The sequence below is a fragment of the Euphorbia lathyris genome, chromosome 4 (genome assembly GCF_963576675.1).
Source record: "Euphorbia lathyris chromosome 4, ddEupLath1.1, whole genome shotgun sequence".
Lineage (NCBI taxonomy): Eukaryota > Viridiplantae > Streptophyta > Magnoliopsida > Malpighiales > Euphorbiaceae > Euphorbia > Euphorbia lathyris.
This window is the reverse complement of record NC_088913.1, coordinates 17635234-17653458: the sequence shown is the minus strand read 5'-3', so window position 1 is coordinate 17653458 and position 18225 is coordinate 17635234. Positions and strand designations below refer to the sequence as shown.

The 18225-nt window shown below is 36.9% G+C and overlaps 1 protein-coding gene across 1 annotated transcript; it reads right to left on the bottom strand.

The window, feature by feature from the left end:
- Nucleotides 1-1150: 1150 nt before the first annotated feature.
- On the bottom strand, nucleotides 1151-3061 carry LOC136226832 (acyl-CoA--sterol O-acyltransferase 1-like). The gene has a single exon (XM_066015488.1). It carries the CDS (start codon nucleotides 2956-2958, stop codon nucleotides 1720-1722), a length of 1239 nt encoding a protein of 412 aa, XP_065871560.1. The 5' UTR covers nucleotides 2959-3061; the 3' UTR covers nucleotides 1151-1719.
- Between the last annotated feature and the right edge of the window lie 15164 nt (nucleotides 3062-18225).

Genomic DNA, 18225 nt, shown 5'->3' with positions numbered 1-18225 from the left:
TCTAAAATTGCATCTGGCTCTAAACGTTAAGTGTATTTTTGCACCTTATATAAAAAAAAAAATCTAATCTTCAAAGTAAAATTTATCATAAATACTTATAATAAACAAATTACATAAATATTTTTAATTTATTTACTATAATCTTTTTTATATTAATTTTTTATATATTTTTTCAAAGAGAGGAAAGTAGGTGACTTCAATTTAAACCCACTGTAATTATTTCTTACAGACCTGTACAAGATTCTTGCATCAACTTTATTTCTTTACGACACTTTAAATTCCATAATGAGGTCAGGGCGGCTCTAGGGGGTAGGGGAGGGTCTCCCGACTCTCCGACCCTCCGGAACACCCTTGACGAATAGTGGTTCAGTCCTAAGAAGCCCCCTAAAATAGTTAAAATTAATACTTATAATGTAGAATGTAATTATATAACATAAAATTAAGTTTGCATAGTTGGTTGTAGTGATAATTAAAGGCATCTCTACATCCAAGTAGTCTTGTGTTCGAATCTCCGTCTCTCTTTACTTTTTATCTCATTTTAATTTTTTCCCTTAAACCCCGTTCTCCTTTAAAAATATCAATATATTAAATATCATTTTTAATCATTATTAACCTCATTCTCCTTTATTATTTTTAATTATATTTTTTAGTTACAAAATTCATGACCGAGAACACAATTTGATGAATAATTTCTTCAATTGACCAAACTTGTCAACGTTAGGGATAAAATTGCTCTTGGCTGCCAATATTAAGGGTAAAATTGCACCATTTTATACGTTAGAGGTAAAATTATTCTTAGGTATAAACATTAGAGTATTTTTGCACCTTATCCTTCTTACTTCATATCGAATCTCAGTTGTTTTGTACCTTAATTTTTTCAATTATGATCAAATTTACCCTTATATTATCAAAAATTTGAAAATTTCGATTTGACTACGATGAATCAAAGCCTTAAGTCGTTATTAAAAAAAATCTTCATGCAATTGAGCCCCTCCGGACCTTGAGCTCTGGCTCCGCCACTGGGTCAATATATTTAGTGAACTCCTCAATACCGCCCTCAAATTACTATTACCGCTCCCATTTGGACTTTTTTGCCCTTCTCAAAATTTTGATAAAAAACTAAAAATTCTTTCTCTAAAATCACAAACTCGAACAATAATAATTGAAATTATGATTATAATTGATATGCGACAATTCGAATCCCGAAAATGGATGATTATGAGTCGGAAACAATAAAATTTACATTTTTTTCTCAAAAAAATCATGAACATAATGCATATTTTTTGTGACGATTAGCATTTTTCGTCACAAAAAATTGAAGAATTTTTTATTTTCTGTCGCTAAAAAGTCTATGATTATGCTTAAGCCCAATTTTGGTCTAGGTGGGTGCCAGATCCGCCCACCCAATGGGTTGGGCGGATCCAGCACCCGGCCCGTCACTGGGCGGGGCGGATCCAGAATCCGTCCAGCCATTGGCTTGGGTGGATAACCACCCAAGCCATTGGCTGGGCGAATCTGACACCCACCTAGACCAAAATTGACGTTTTTTTGTTTTTAAAAGGGTAAAATTGTCCAAATGGAGGCGGGAAGAGGTAATTTGAAGACGGTAAGTAGCAACACCCTATATTTATTTATAGGAATTATTTTTAACTATAAGTTAAAAATAGCTCCTTATAAAAAAAATAAGTTTTCATTATATTTATATTAGGAATTATTTTACTAATTAACACCATTTGACCACCATTTTTTAACAAACGCAGCTACAGCAACGTACTCATCAAGCGCTCTAAGATCAGCTTTACACCGTAGAAAAGTCGGAAAGAACATCCAAAAACAAGTAACCAACACAAACCCAATAGTCAACGGCGCAGTTATCCAAACCGGAAACCACCACCGGCCGTTAACTACCTTCTTCAAAGCCACCTCAACCACTAAACACACTCCGTGAAGCAAGAAGAAGAAGCTGATTTCCCACGTGGGCTTCACGCGCCCCAAGTAGTAGAAAATAAGCTCGTGCATAATCGCCGACACCACAAAAGTCCCCATAAGTGCTGGAAGTGGAGCCCATCGGCGACCAATAGCTGGAGAAACTATTCTCAGGAGAGGTTCGTATACGGTCGGACGTAGAATACTCGTGACCATGATGTTCCATCTTCTTCCCCAGAAGTCTTGGAGCGAAGCTGATCTGTACGGCTCGTTGAACTGTGGCTCGAGCTCAAACCCCATTACGGCTCGAGCCAGGACGGCTAAAATGGCTAAACCCAATTCTAGAAAAATGTACATATGAAGAGAATATAGAACCAGAATTGCCTTTGGGTGTATAAACTCTCTGTAATTATACACACGAATCAATATAAACAAAAGTATGAACTTTATGACGGTATAATTTGGAAAATATGACTTTTGACATTTTTGAGGAATTGGGTATTTTTTATTTTGACTATTTTGAGATGGGGTTTCTTCATTTTTGCCATTTGGATGAGATTTTTGAGATGAGTTTTCTTCATTTTGGGGATAAAGATGGGATTTTTGAGATGGGTTTTGTTGGATTTTGATGGGGAAACAAGCAAGAAGGAGAAATCGGATTAAAGAAATTGAAGGGTGAGATGATAAAGGACCAAGACCAAATGCATAAAGTAAGAGCTTGAAATTTGCAAGCCAAGAAATGAAGAAACCTGTCATACCTCCAAGATGTATGGAATGAAGATTGAGAGGAAGAAGAACAAATAGGCAAATAATTGGTAACAAGAAAAACAACCTTGTTGATCCTTTTGGGATTATCTTTCCAATTGAATAGCAGTAGGATAGAGATAGAAAGATCAATATCCATACCTTGATGAAATTGAAAAATTCTCCCTCCAATTCCATTTTTGAAAATGGATCTTGATTTCTTGATTGCTCAGCACGGATCCAGAATTCACTGACAGATGTCTCGGTACTTATGGGTGTTTTTATCATAAAAATTGAAGTTTCATATGCAGATTCAATAGAGTTTTCTGGTAAGCCGTGTGCCCGGATAAATGGTTGCAACCACGATTCTATCGATTTCCTGGGTTGGAAGTTTTTTTTTTTTGTAAGGTTCTGGGTTAGAAGTTGATCTTATATTTATATACATAGATGCACAAGATAGAGGGGGAAATGATTTTTCAATACTTTTGCTGTGATAATGACATGTTTTCCAATACCTGATTGCTTTGATAATGACATACATGTTGTCTTTAATGTTTAAGTTGGAATTGTCTTTTTTGAAATTCTCACATTGAATCCTCTTGAAAAAGGGAGAAAGAAAAACAAACATAATAAATGGAATTAAATTGTTATAACTAGGGGGTAGTCAGCTCAATAAAAGCTCAGGTCAATTTGTAAATCAGTTGTTTGTGAGCACGATTTACTGGTTCGGTTCGTAAACGATCCGAGCTTGAGCAGGCTAAAATTCGGTTCAAAAACTCGCGAACATACTTGATTAGACATTTATTAACAAATTTTAGTTTCGTAGAAAACTAAATAGTTTTGTGTTAGTTCACAAATATTTAAACTTAATATTACTTCATTTGCTATTAGATGAGTTCGTTCACAAACATAAATGAGTAATAGACGAACTATTAGTAAGCATCTTGTTTATTTATTCACGAACTTTGCTTGTGAGTTTGTTTATTTACACAATTAAAGAGCTATTTGCGAGCAAACTTCATAAACATAATTAACGATTTACTCACAAACAATTCATGGTTAGATAATTTTCTTAGTGAACCAAGTTCAAAGAGAATTTTGGACTCGAAACAAGCTCGAAACTCGGCTCCAGCTCGTTTATTTTCTAATGAGCCAAACCGAGCTTGAGCAAGCTAAAGTTCGGCTCGGGCTCAAAGTCGTTAATTTTATAGCGAGCCGAGTTTGAGCTCAGCTCGCTCGGCTCGATTACAGCCCTACTTATAACTTAAAAAAACATATTAAATAGAATTAAATTGCTATAACTTCAACATAATAAATGGAATTAAATTGCTATAACTTCAACCAGAAATACGCTTCCAAGTCTTCTCCAGCTCGTTTATTTTCTAATGAGCCAAACCGAGCTTGAGCAAGCTAAAGTTCGGCTCGGACTCAAAGTCGTTAATTTTATAGCGAGCCGAGTTTGAGCTCAGCTCGCTCGGCTCGATTACAGCCCTACTTATAACTTAAAAAAACATATTAAATAGAATTAAATTGCTATAACTTCAACATAATAAATGGAATTAAATTGCTATAACTTCAACCAGAACACCTGGCAATTATCGTGTTCGAGTCGTGTTCGTGTCGTGTCATTTCGGGTTCGTGTCACAAAAGAGTAAACCCAAACCCAACCCAAAAAATTTCGTGTCAAAGTCGTGTTAACCTGTTCGGGTTAGTGTCGATTTCGTGTCGTGTTTTCGGGTTACATGTAATTTTGTTATGCATATATATTAATAATAACTCTTAAAAATATAAAAAGATATGATACTGTTTTTGAACGTTTTATATCATTTTTAGATTAGTATGTTAACAATAATTATCGAAAAGTTCGATAATATCATGTTAGAGGGTCACGTAATGTGTTTATAACAATTTAGGAAATTCAAATCAATATTTGCAATTAATAATTATAATTTTATTATCTTTATTAATAAAGTGACATAAAAACACAAGAGAATATAACAATAATTTTCAATATCCGTGTCAGTTTCGTGTTTTCAGGTTGACACGAAAATTAACGTGTCATTTCGTGTCGTGTCAACTTTCGTGTCGTGTCATAAAACCCTAAACACTAACACTAAAAAAACATGTCGTGTTCGTGTCGTGTGTCACTTTGCCGGGTAATACGCTTCCAAGTCTTCTCCTTGCTGTAATTAAAAGTTTGTTTCCTGTTGTGACCTACAAAGGAGGGAAGACCTTGACAACCTTGAAGCTATTAGACATATTTAATATTTAGTCCTTTATCTATTTGTATAAAATAGTTAGTTCCTTATTTCTAGCCTAAAGTATAGATTGTAAAACATTTTTTAATATAAAAAAATTGATTTACTTGAATACTATTGGTTCATCTTTTTTTTTTTGATGACTTTCTCGCTCATTAAACTATTGGTTGACAATATTTATAATTAAATAAATTATATATTAAGTAATGATTTGTAGAATCATTGTGGCAACTTTTAAAGTTATTTTACTATTGGAGCATTTTTAAATAAAAGTTATCAAAAGTGATGTGGATTACTAAATTAATGAAATATTATTTTTTATTATGATGAGTTAATTTTTGACACTTTTTGGAGCAACTTCTATTGGAGATGCTCTTGGAAAGCAACACTAGCGAAACATTTTTGCTCAAAGAAATGGCAGATTTCTAGAAATTTATTGATTGCACAGAAGCCGATTCATATTTAAGAAGACAATCCTTGATCCAAAAAGCCTCCTCCATGGTGGCCCTGAAGAAAAAGAGGTTGTCGGCCGTGAAGAAAAGGTGGAACACGGGAGGCGTCCCTCTAGAAATTTTGTAACCATGAATCAAACCTCTTGATTCGATATCCTGGAGAGATTCTGAGAGACCATCGGTCTGAAGGATGAAAGGTAGAGGATAGGGGTAACTTGACGAATACCTCTTTTAGGATGAATTGGGTCAATCTCAATACCGTTTTGAGTAACCAAGTACTCAATGGATGAAACACAACTCAAAATAAGCCTTAGATATATCAATTTTAAGTTTCGTATAACCTGAGTTCCTCGCTTACAGTTGAGAAAATGATTTAATCTCATAAGACCATGATGTTGTCAACTATAAACCGACCGAGATAAAAGCGCTTTGGGAAGGATAGATGATAGAGGAGAGGAGCTATCTGAATCTGATAGATAAGGCCTTTGAAAACACTTTATAAACAACATTGCAAAGGAAGATGGGTCTTAAGTCGGAAGGCTTAACCAGATTTTTGATCTGAAAGATAAGCACGATATGTGTCCTATTAATCCAAGACAAAATGCATCTATCTTTCAAGAAACTGTTGCAAAGCCTTGATTAAGTCAATTTTCACAATATCCCAGAAGAATTGAAAAAAAAATCCGGATTAAAGCCATCAAGCTCAGGAGACTCAGGCCCTGTTCTTTTTTACTGAAATTAAATTAAATTAACTTACAACAACAACAACAACAACAAAGCCTTAGTCCCGAAATGATTCGGGGTCGGCTAACATGAACCATCATATAAAACCGTGAAAATAATACTAAATAATACTAAATTATATATAAATATTATAATTATAATTACAATAAAGGCTTCTCCTCCCTTAACCAAAGGTCCAGAGTTTGATCCCCACCTTTGGAAATGGAAAGAATTTCCGTGGCCAGCAGTCCCACCCATAGAGGTGCAAACCATCTGCGAAAGTGAATAGCCACTGCTGTCGGCGGTGGATACACTTACGAACCAAAAAAATAATGATGAATTATATATAAATAATACTAAATTATAAATTATATATAAATAACAATAAATTATATATAAATAATTATAATTACTGAAATTAAATTAACTGAACTGAACTTAACTTAACTTACTTATGCTGAAATTAAGTCAAAAAGAACAGAAAAATCCTGATTTTGGACCTCCGATATCTTCTGAGGAATTAATTTTTAAAAAAAATATTTATTAGTAACCCTGGTTGGGAAACAGCCCATTCCAGGGAAAAATTTCCCAACCAAGGCTAATAGGGTAATTTTTTATAAAAATTACCCCAACTAAAGGGTTAATCCCATCCAAACAATGTCTAATGTGTGTGAAAACTAATGTTTAAGAGGTTAATTAAAAAAAAAAAGATTAAAAATTCATTTATTAAAATCTTAAAAGTTAAAAGGCTTAATTTTATGCATATGAAACTAGTAACATATCGTTTGGTAAAATAAAATATTAGTACTTCCTAACTAATAGAAAAGTAAACATTACCATATACCTATATAATAGAAATAAAAAATTATTGCCTAAAAAGTATAATATGCCTAAAGGAAGGAAGGAAGAAATAACGGCAAATATTTTATCCTTTTCAAAAGGATAAAACATTTTCCCAAAAACATACGCGTTTAGAGAAAAATGGAGAAAACGTTAAAAAATGTAAAAATACATAAATATGAAACACGGAAAAACATAAATAACATGAAAACGTTACAAAACATGAGAGTATGAAAAAAAACCCCGTAAAAAACATGAAAAGGTGAACAAACCTGAAAAACGCAAAAACGCAAAAAAAAAAGCAAACACTTGAAAAAGCACAAAACATGAACAATGCGAAAAAGTGAGAAAACGCGAATTATAAAAAAACGTGAAAAATATACAAAAAACACGAAAACTTGAAAAAACACGAAAACGCGAAAAATGCTAAAACACAAAAATGTAACAATAAGTGAAAAACATGAAAAGACGAAAACGTAAAAAATACAAAAACGTGAAAAATACGAAAAACATAAAACGTGAATAACACGAAAAAGTAACAAAATGCGAAAAATAAAAAACGTGAAAAAAAAGAAAAAGGAAAACCCCGAAAAACTAAACGTGAAAACACGAAAAAAATGAAGAAAAAATGCAAAAAAAAAAAAAACGCAATAACGTTAATAACAGGAGAAAACGTACAAAAAATGCCAAAAATATGAAAAAACGTTTTTCGTGTTTTTAACATTAAATTTTTCTCTCATTTTCATGTTTTTCCACTTTTTTTCCATTTTTTTACTTTTCGTGATTTTCGTATTTTTCCACTTTTTGTTTTTTTAACAAATTTTTACGTTTTTTTTGTGTGTTTTTCACGTTTTTAGTGGTTGTAAAATATTTTCCAGTGTTGTAGCCAAACATCGAAAAATATTTTACATCGTTGTTTCCAAACACAGAAAAATATTTTATTTTCCTACACAATATTTTCTCTGCGTAAAATTTTTCAAAACACAATATTTTCCCCCAAACAAACGAGACCTATATCCAGCCTCAAATTCTCACCTCTAGCCCTGTGAAAGGATAAAAATACCCTTTTACCAAATTTTAAAATTCTCAAATCCTCTCAAACTCTCTAAACTCTCTTGGATCAAATCCGGACTAATTTATCAACGAAAACATGGATCGAAAGAGGGACGCCAAAGGAAAAGGACTTGTGTTACGAAATTCTGTTTGATTATGTTGATTTTTGGACGTTTTGTTTATTCGAATATGAATTTTTAGGGAATTCGGATTCGTGAGGTAGGGCGTGAGGCTATCACTCCTCCACCTCTGGTGCGGCGTATGAATATCATGTCGCACCATAGGTGGAGGCGTGATAGCCTCACGCCCCACCACAGGAGACGGCGTGATATTCATATGTTGTCTCCTGTGGTAGGGTGTGATAGCCTCACACCCTCACCTATGTGAGGGAGTGATGGCCTCACGCCCGTGTGGGTAAAATTCAATTTTCTTTTTTTTTTGAAATTTAATTTACTTTTTATTATTTTTATTTTATTAATTTGATTATTTTTATTTTTATTTTTTTCCTTCTCGATACGCGGGCGTGTGGCTATCACGCTCCATCGTGCGGTCGGGCGTGTGGCTATCACGTCTCACCATGTGGTAGGGCGTGATAGCCACATGTCTCACCTTGTATAATATGCCTATATAATATTTACACAGAAATATTTAAAAAATTATTTACAACTATATCGAGTAATGATTTTGAATTATGTTAAACTAGTAAAATCAGTATTTTTAATATATTTTAAGGATTGAAATTTATAAATTAGATATATAGGATATATTTTTTAGGGTTTAGAATTTATGAATTGGGTCTAGAATTTTTAAATTAAAATGTAAAATCATACTTTATTTGTAATATATAAAAAATAATGACATATTAAAAATTAAGTTTGATAATATGATTTAGTTATAATTTTTGTAGTTATTTTGATATTCATGTATTTTACCCTAAAAGGAAAGGTGGGCTTAGAATACTTATCTGTGGGCGAAATTGGGCTTACATAGGTTTGGGCCGAAATTGATAATGGGATAAATTGATGGGAAGAATTGAGGCAAAATGGAAACATTTGGAGAGAAATTGAGATAAAAGAAATAGTAGGGATTAAATTATAAATCAGGAAGGACTCAATGAAGATAAATTATAACTAGCAGGGTCGAATTTATATATTGTGATAAATTATAATCATTTTTATTTTTGAAGAAAAGAATAATTTTATTTCGTTGTAATCAGCAACAAGAATAGAAAACAGGGCAGATATCCACTCATTACGAACAGACATAGAACTGACTGTTTTTGCTAAGGCATGAGCCGCACAATTCGCTGAACGTTTTCCAAAAGAGATAGAAGTATTTTCTAACTCAGAGATCAAAATAATACAGTCAGAAATAATATCAGACAATTAAGAAAGAGATTAGTTATGGAAATTAATTGCATGAACCACGGAAATACATACCGAAGCTCTATATTCTGGTGACCATTGGTTTTTAGCCAACACCAGGGCCGGCCCTGGGCTATGAAATGAGGGGCGTCCGCCCAGGGCCCATAATGTTAAGGGGCCCAAAAAAATATTTTATATTGTAGATATATAAAACCGAGAAGCATAAGCAACATAGAAAGTAATTGGTTCAGTTGGTATAAGCAAGAGACTTGTATTTTTAATAATTATCAATTTATTTATGTATCCAATAAGAAAAATAACCATTTAATCTTTTCTAAAAAAAAATTTATTATCTCATTTCAATTTTTTTCTTAAATTTATTTGTCAATATATTGAATATATTCAATATGAAAAATAATATATTTACAGCAAAAAGCATAATTAAACTCTAAACTTTGGCTGTTTTAAGGATTAAGTCCCTAATCATTTATTTTTCCACATTGAATTCTTGATCATTGATTCTATTATGGATTAGGCCCTTATTTAACTTTAGAATCGCCAAATCGATCTTCTCATCTACTAAACTCGACGAAAAAGTTAAATAAGGATCAAATCCATAACAAAATCAATGATAAAGGATTCAATGTAAAAAAATAATCGATCAGCAGTTTGATCCTTAAAACAGGTAAAGTTCAGGGGCTTAATTATGCTTTCTACCAATCTTTATTTACTTCTTTCAACATGATATATATACTTGTTATTTTAGTACATAAATAATTCTAGTTAGTATACTCACTACTACTGCGCTACCAATTTAGTTTTTATGTAGAAAATACAACAATTTTAAATAACCTTTACGAGTTGGTGCAATTTCAAGTTTAGTTGATTAAAAATGAGTTCTTTTCATTAACATGAAATGTCCAAATTCAAACCATATTGAGTGACTAGAATAGTGGAGGTTGGAGCGAGGATAGAACAAGAAATTACATATAAAAAACCTCATTTTTGTCAATTAAGTTCAAAACGGTACCAATTGATAAATGTTAGGTTTAAAATTGCGCTATTTTATGCATGAATGATGATTGCTCTCTCCTAATAATCATATGACTAAATTTGTACTTTATCTTTGTAATAATAAAAAAAATCATCTCGCCTACAAATTAAAAAAAGTAGAACGTACATATGGGGGCCCAAATTATCATCTCGCCCCGGGCCTCTAAAAGGTTAGGAACGGCCCTGGCCAAGACAATGCCTCCTTGACTCCCATTGCTTTCGCCATAACCGGTTCAAATACTCCAGGCAATGCAGCATGCTGAGCGAATAAACACAGTCCTTGCTCATTACGTAATAAGAAACCAACCGAAACATAACCATCTTCACGAAAAATCCCAACATCAACATTACATGCGATGGAGCCATTCCTCGGGCAGGTCCATGTTCTTGTTGCTGAATTCGTTTGAGCTGATGTAGAGACTCGCAACTGGTGAGCGATTTGCCACTCCCGTCCTTCATGTCCCGCAAGGCAAACAACTTCTTAGAGTTCAAATCATTTGTATTTTGATTATACATGATTAATAACATTATATATGTATATGCTAATATATATACACTATAATTTAGCATTAACTTATATAGACAATATAGTATGGAAAAATGAATATATATATATATATATGGAAATAAAAAGTTAATATTAATTTGTTTATAGGCCTAATTGAGGAGACCGTCTACTTGTTAGGTTTTGTGGCCACTGTGGTGTTGCGGCCTAATTGTGAACATATACATCTATCTAGCTATTGTAAGTTAGAAAATCCCCAGAACAGACTGAGATCGGGCATGAACTGGGAGAAGGTGTGAGCTGTTGAATGTATAGTTTGATATACGGGAATTATGGAGATAGAGAGAGATAAGTAATAACACAATGAATGGTTTGAATCACCTTAGTGATTATGGCTCAGAGGCCTTGTATTTATAGTGAGCCAATAGTAGTTTGTATAGGAATACAATACACAAGTATAATCGTATTAGAACTCTACCTAGCTAGGGTTATAGACAAATTGAAACTCTAACTAGATAAGAATCTATTTACAGAGATAATAGGAACATTATCTCTAACACCCCCCCTCAAGCCGATGGCGGGCACGAACAAAGAGGCGGGAGCGTAACATCGTGAAGCGAGCCGGAGCTAGCGGCTTGGTGAGTATGTCTGCAACCTGATCATCGGTGAGAATGAATCTGACACTGAGAAAACCTTTGTGAACTTGTTCACGAACAAAATGATAATCTAGCTCAATGTGCTTCGTTCGGGCATGAAAGACTAGATTAGAGGTGAGATAAATTGCTCCAACATTGTCACACCATAGCTGAACCGGGGGTGGGTAAGGGAAATCCAAGATCCGAGAGAAGAGATTTGAGCCATAGAAGTTCTGCTGTGGAATTTGCCACTGCCTTGTATTCACTTTCTGTTGAGGATCTGGCTATTGTGGGTTGCTTGTGGGTCTGCCACGATACAATGCTGGATCCAAGGTAGACACAGAAGGCACCCGTGGATCGTCGATCATCAGGGCACCCACCCCAATCACTATCTGAGTAACAATGAATGTGCTGTATCGGTTGGACGGACATGACTATGCCAAAGTCTGATGTACCCTGAATATAGCGTAAGACCCTCTTAACTCCTTTCCAGTGCTCATCAGTCGGACAGTGCAGAAACTGACATAATTTGTTAACTGCAAATGCAATGTCAGGACGAGTGAATGTTAGATATTGAAGTGCTCCCACAATGCTTCGATATTCATCTCCAGAGGTTAAGCTGGTGCCTAGCTCCTTTGAAAGTGTTGGCGTGGTGGCCATGGTCGTTAGTGTGGGCTTGGAGTCAATCATCTTTACTTTGTCTAGGATGTCAGCCACATACTTGGCCTGACACATGTGAATGCCATCCTTCTCATATCTGATCTCAATTCCGAGAAAGTATTCTGCCTTGCCAAGGTTGCGAATGGGAAACTCATGTTCAATGGCTGCAATGGTGTTGGTGATGTGTGCAGGGTGGTTACCTATTATGAGTATATCATCAACATAGCATAGAATGTAAGTCTTTTCAGTGTCGGTGCGTCTGATGAATAGAGAGTTGTCAGCCTGTGACATTTTGTACCCAAGGGAGAGGAGGAATGTTCGAAGGCGTGTGAACCATTCTCGCGATGCTTGCTTTAATCCATAAAGACTCTTTTTGAGAAGACAGCCATGATCTGGTCGGTCACTGTCCCGAAAACCCTGTGGTTGTTCCATATATATTGTCTCTGATAAGTTTCCATGAAGAAATGCACTGAATGTTTCTTTGTAGTCAATCCCAGCTTTTTGAGTGAATCCCCTTGCTACCAAACGGGCTTTGTGACGATCTATAGTTCCATCAGACTTCTTCTTTGTACGAAAGAGCCACCTGGAGGTGATGACATGCTGATCATGTGGTCTCGGTACAAGTTGCCAGGTGCCATTGTCCAGAAGAGCTTGAATCTCTTCAGACATTGCTGTACGCCATTCAGGTTGTTTGTTGGCTTTACTGAAGCATGTGGGATCCACTGTGCCATTTGGATGTGTAGCTAAAAGTCCCTCAAACCGTCCTCTTGAGTGAAGAGATGACTGTCGAAGCTGCATATAATGTTGACGTGGACCAATTAGCGGTGCATTGCAAGGTCTGGGCCTTGCAGTTGGAACATGAGCAGGTGGTGCAGTTTCAGGAGGAGGAGACTCTGTTTGTGGCATGATGTTCTCTTCATGAGGTACTGCATTTTGTATTTCTGGTGTGGTGATGTTCACAGCATCAACTGGTGTGCTAGGATCATTCTGAGGAATAGGTGTTGATGCAGCAGTGACCACTGGTGACAAACATTGACGTGGAGCTAATGGAGCAGTGTTTGTGGCTTCAGAGTCAGGGGGAGTAATTGGGGTACCAGGATGAGGTCCAGAGTGGACAGGTGTGATGGGGTGGGAGCATGGAACTAAGTTAGAAGTAGATAATATAGGATTGGGATTAGAGAAATTACCTGGATACGGGCTGAGTAAAGATGGTAGTTGACACGATGTGCTTACCCCCGAGTTGCTAGATGAAGGTGATGATGCAGTGACTGCTGATGCAGGAAATACTTCTTCATTGTGCTGCACAAATTTGCAGATGTATATGCGTCCGGTGGCATACTCAAGATAAATATCCCCAGAATGATTTTCTGATGGACCAAGGTAGACACATAGCTTGGAGCGAAAATCAAATTTGTGCTGGTTGTATGGACGAAGAAGAGGATAGATACCACTGCCAAAAATGTGTAAGGCCTTATAGGCAGGCTGTTTCTTGTAGAACAAGAAATAGGGTGAATTGTTGTTCAGGATTTTGGTGGGTAAGTAGTTGATTAGCCTAATGCTGTGTATCATGGCATAGTTCCAGAATTTTAGAGCTAAAGATGCATTGGCTAGCAAAGTAAGGCAGGTGTCAACGACATGTCTAATTTTTCTCTCAGCTATACCGTTTTGTGCATGAGTGTGAGGGCATGCAATTTTGTGTATAATGCCATGTTGTTTGAAAAAAGGTTGTAGTTTTTGAAACTCTCCCTCAAGATCAGAGTAAATATTCTTAACCCTTGCACTATACTGATTAGAGATCATGGAATAAAAATCACAGAAGGTTGAGAAAACATCACTCTTATTCTTTAAACAGAAAACCCATCCAAATCTAGTGAATTCATCAATGATTATTAAAAAATAACGATGACCAAGACAAGAAACAACTGGAGCTGGTCCCCAAACATCCAGATGTAAGTTCTCAAAAATAAATGTGCTAGAGCGACTAATAGAGGGTAAAGGGCTTCTAGCAAGCTTGCCTAATGGACAAAAAGAACAATTGCTAACTGGTTTTGAAGAGGATAGATTGTTTCCTTTGAGAACTGTGCTGACTGTCTGATTCTGACAATGTCCAAACCGTGCATGCCACCTTTCAAAAGACACCTTCTCTCCGACTAGCGCCTCCTTCAGGGTGGGTGTAAGTACATAAAGCCCATCTTTACTCGGGCCCCGTAACAGGATTTCCCCAGTTGTTTGGTCCTTCACAAGAAAATGGTTAGGCCAAAATTCAAAGAAACATGAGTTGTCACGGGTAAATTTTTGAACAAATAGTAAAGATTTGGTAAGCTTAGGAACACGTAGGGCATCATTAATTTTCAAATTATTGATATTTGAGTTTCCAAAGTGAGAAATTTGCAAACCTTGACCATTGCCAAACTGAACCGTATCATATCCTGGATATGGCTGCATTTGATGAAGTTGAGTCGGATTTGCCGTCATGTGATTAGTTGCTCCTGTGTCAGGATACCACGGCTGATTAGGACCTATGAATGGATTTGGTGGTTGTTGCCATGCCATGTGTGCTTGTGGTCCAGGATTGTAGTTTGATCTTGAATTGTTCTTTGGTCTTTTGCACTTATCAGCCCAGTGACTTGGATCACCACAGTTGTAGCACTTGCCACTTCTTCTCTTCTTTGGATTCTGCTTCTTTGATTGATTTGTTTCCATGGTGGATACATTAGCCTCCCGGTGCGCTGATATACCGTCTGATTGAAGCAGAGTAGTCTTTCTGGTTGATTGGATCATGCCTTCAACTGTTTTCAGGCTGTGCAAGATCTCCTGATAATTGATGTTAGTACCGCGCTGAGTGACAAGATTCTGGACAGTGGAGCGATACTCTTCTCCCAAACCCTTGTAAAGAACTGACGGTAGTAAGTGCCGAGGGTAAGGGTTCCCCGAGGCATCCAGATCATCAAGAATAGACTTCACTTTTTGCATATACGCAGTAACTGACATCCCCCCTTGCTCAAGTTCATGCAGTTCGACTCCCATCTGAAACTGCTTGCTTCCTGTAATGAGCCCGTAGGCTTCTTCCAATGCTAGCCAAATGTCATGTGAGTATTTGAGATAAGCAATATCAGGAAACACCTCTTCGGTGATTGAATTTAGGAGCAAAGTCCTAACCACATTTTCTACATCATCCCATTGGGAAAAAGATGGATTTATGATTAAATCCGCAGCAGATGTCACAAAACCTGTTCTAGAAATAAATTTGGGTGGAGGAGGTGTTGAACTAAGAATGTGAGAAAGAAGATGATAGGTTTGAAGGGTAGATTCCATGGACATTCTCCATGCTTTGTAGTTGTGAGGGGTTAATTTGATGTTAATGGTGATATTTGTGGGTGGTTGTCTTGGTTGATCGATATGAGTAGAAACAGGTTCTGGATGGACAAAATTTGGTAAAATAGTGGTATTTGAGGGAGGAATAAAATTAGGTCGAAAAATATTTGAAGGTGCATCGACTGTATTGTGATACGAATTGGAGAAAAAGGATGGAGACGGATCATGAGTTAATTGAGTATTATACCCAAATGGTGAAGAATTGAATTCAGAAATTACCTGACGGTTGTTACTGGCTTCGGCTGCCTGATAGGCAGCGAGAACTGATGGAGAAAATAAAGTTTGAGTGGCCGAGGTAACCGACGGTTGTTGTGATTGAATCCGTTGTTGCGGAACCGGAACATTGTGATTTTGCGGCAGCGGAACGGCGGCCTGATATGCCGCAAGGGCAGCTAGTACCGCGGCATCGACGGTGGAAGAAGTTGGGGTCAGGAGAGGCGCGGCTTGCGCATTGAGGGCAGACGCAGTGGGGATCGCATTTGCCGCGGCCGTTTGGTGCGATGCGATCGGCTGCGACGTGCCGCGAAGGCTGGCCGCCTGGAATGCGGCAAGCGCGTCGTGCACCGCCTGCGGTAGCATGTCGCCTACGGTTTGCGAGAGCTGCTGTTGCGCGGGTGGCTGGGGCGGCTGCTGCGTCTGTTGCGGTTGCGATGGAATCTGCTGGTTCATCGTTGCCGCGAGGAAGGACGACTCGCATGTGACGAACGGCGAGGTAAATCGCCAGCCCGAGCTCGGTTGAACTGACCCGCCTGATATGTTATTCATGCTATTATCAGCGGCGGCGGTTGGTGCAGATACGGTGGGAGCCGCGGTGGTGGCGGCGTCGGGGGCGGTGGCGGCAGATGCAGCGGTGGCGGCAACGGCTTTGTATTGGGAATAGGTTGGTGATTGAGGATGATCCGAGGATTCGGAGGATGCGGAAGTTGATACTACTGATACCATGTTGAATGTATAGTTTGATATACGGGAATTAAGGAGATAGAGAGAGATAAGTAATAACACAATGAATGGTTTGAATCACCTTAGTGATTATGGCTCAGAGGCCTTGTATTTATAGTGAGTCAATAGTAGTTTGTATAGGAATACAATACACAAGTATAATCGTATTAGAACTCTACCTAGCTAGGGTTATAGACAAATTGAAACTCTAACTAGATAAGAATCTATTTACAGAGATAATAGGAACATTATCTCTAACATGAGCTTGCGTAGTAAGGAGAAGAAGGGACCAAGAAGAGCAAACTGAAAACAATTACCCACAGAGGTGTGAGAGGTACTAAGATTTTACCTGCGAACAATATTGATGAAGGCAATCATGTAGGAGCCCAGAAGAGAGCTATAGATTTGGATAATAACGAGTTGGAGATTTTGGAAGGGCACAATATTAAGAGAATGATGATGAATGTTAACCAGCAGGTGGAGGCCGAAGATCGGCTCCACCCTACATTATAAAAAATTATCAGTTGGAACGTTCGAGGTTTGGGCAATCCTCGGACGTTCCATTCGTCGCAGCAATTAATCAAGTTGTAAAGCTTAGACCTGCTTTTCTTTTTTAGACGAAACTGTTCGACTCAGAAATAGGACGTGTCAGAAGTTTGTGTAGGAACCATAACATGTTCAATGTCCAATCAAGGAGTAGAAGGGGAGGTCTCTTATTGGCGAATTTTGCAGGTCATTCTCCTTAGATCATCATGAGTGTGATAAGCCTCATGCAATCCTTATTGAAATTGTTTTTGATGATAGATATGGCTCCACAAATGTCAGGTTATCTGATTCTAGTTTGCTTTTTCTTTGTTTTTCTTGTTGGGCGTTTTAGTCTTATTTGATAGATATGGCAAGAGGGCGAGCTTTGGCGCAACGGTAAACGTTGTTGTCGTGTGACCAAGAGGTCACGGGTTCGAGTCTTAGGAGCGGTCTCTTGCCAAATAAATTGGCAGGGGAAGGCTTGCCCCCAGTACACCCTTGTGGTGGGACCCCTCCCCGGACCCTCGCTCAGCGGGGACGCGTAGTGCGACCGGGCCGCCTTTTTTTTGTTAGTACTCTAGTTCATAGGAATTGGTTCTTGTAATATGTATTATACTTTGAGATGTTTTGTATACATACATTATTTGTGTCACATTAATAAAGTCATTAATCTAGTTCATTTATATTTTGTGCTATAATATGATTACATTATCGATTGGTTGATAATAAAAAAACCTTATCCCAAGTCTATTCTAATCATGTGAATGAATAAAACCACAAACTTGTATATTCGATTAATATATGGTAGTAATATACACTAGCTATAGTACTTGTAACGTCTGTCATGAGTATGGGTGCATGTTGCAAACATGGATTGGATGAATCCGCCTGAGAAAACTACATGGTGGTCATGTCATAAGTTTTATTGAGTAGGTTTCTAATTGTCTTCAGACCAGATTTTGTTATAATATAATTGTAGAATCCCGTCCAATTTAACATACGTCTAACAGGTGTGTAACAGGATGCCAAATACATGTATGATTGGGTGAACCGGTGAACGCACTAGTATTGATAGTGAAGTGATGAAATTACCACTTATGTAACAATGAGATAATATCATCACATGCCACTTGTTAAATGAGATTGATAAGTGTATGTCCATACCCTGATAAG

What these genes read in the sequence shown, in the direction of transcription:
- LOC136226832 (XM_066015488.1), bottom strand. Translation starts at nt 2,958, where the DNA reads ATGATAAAAACACCCATAAGTACCGAGACATCTGTCAGTGAATTCTGG.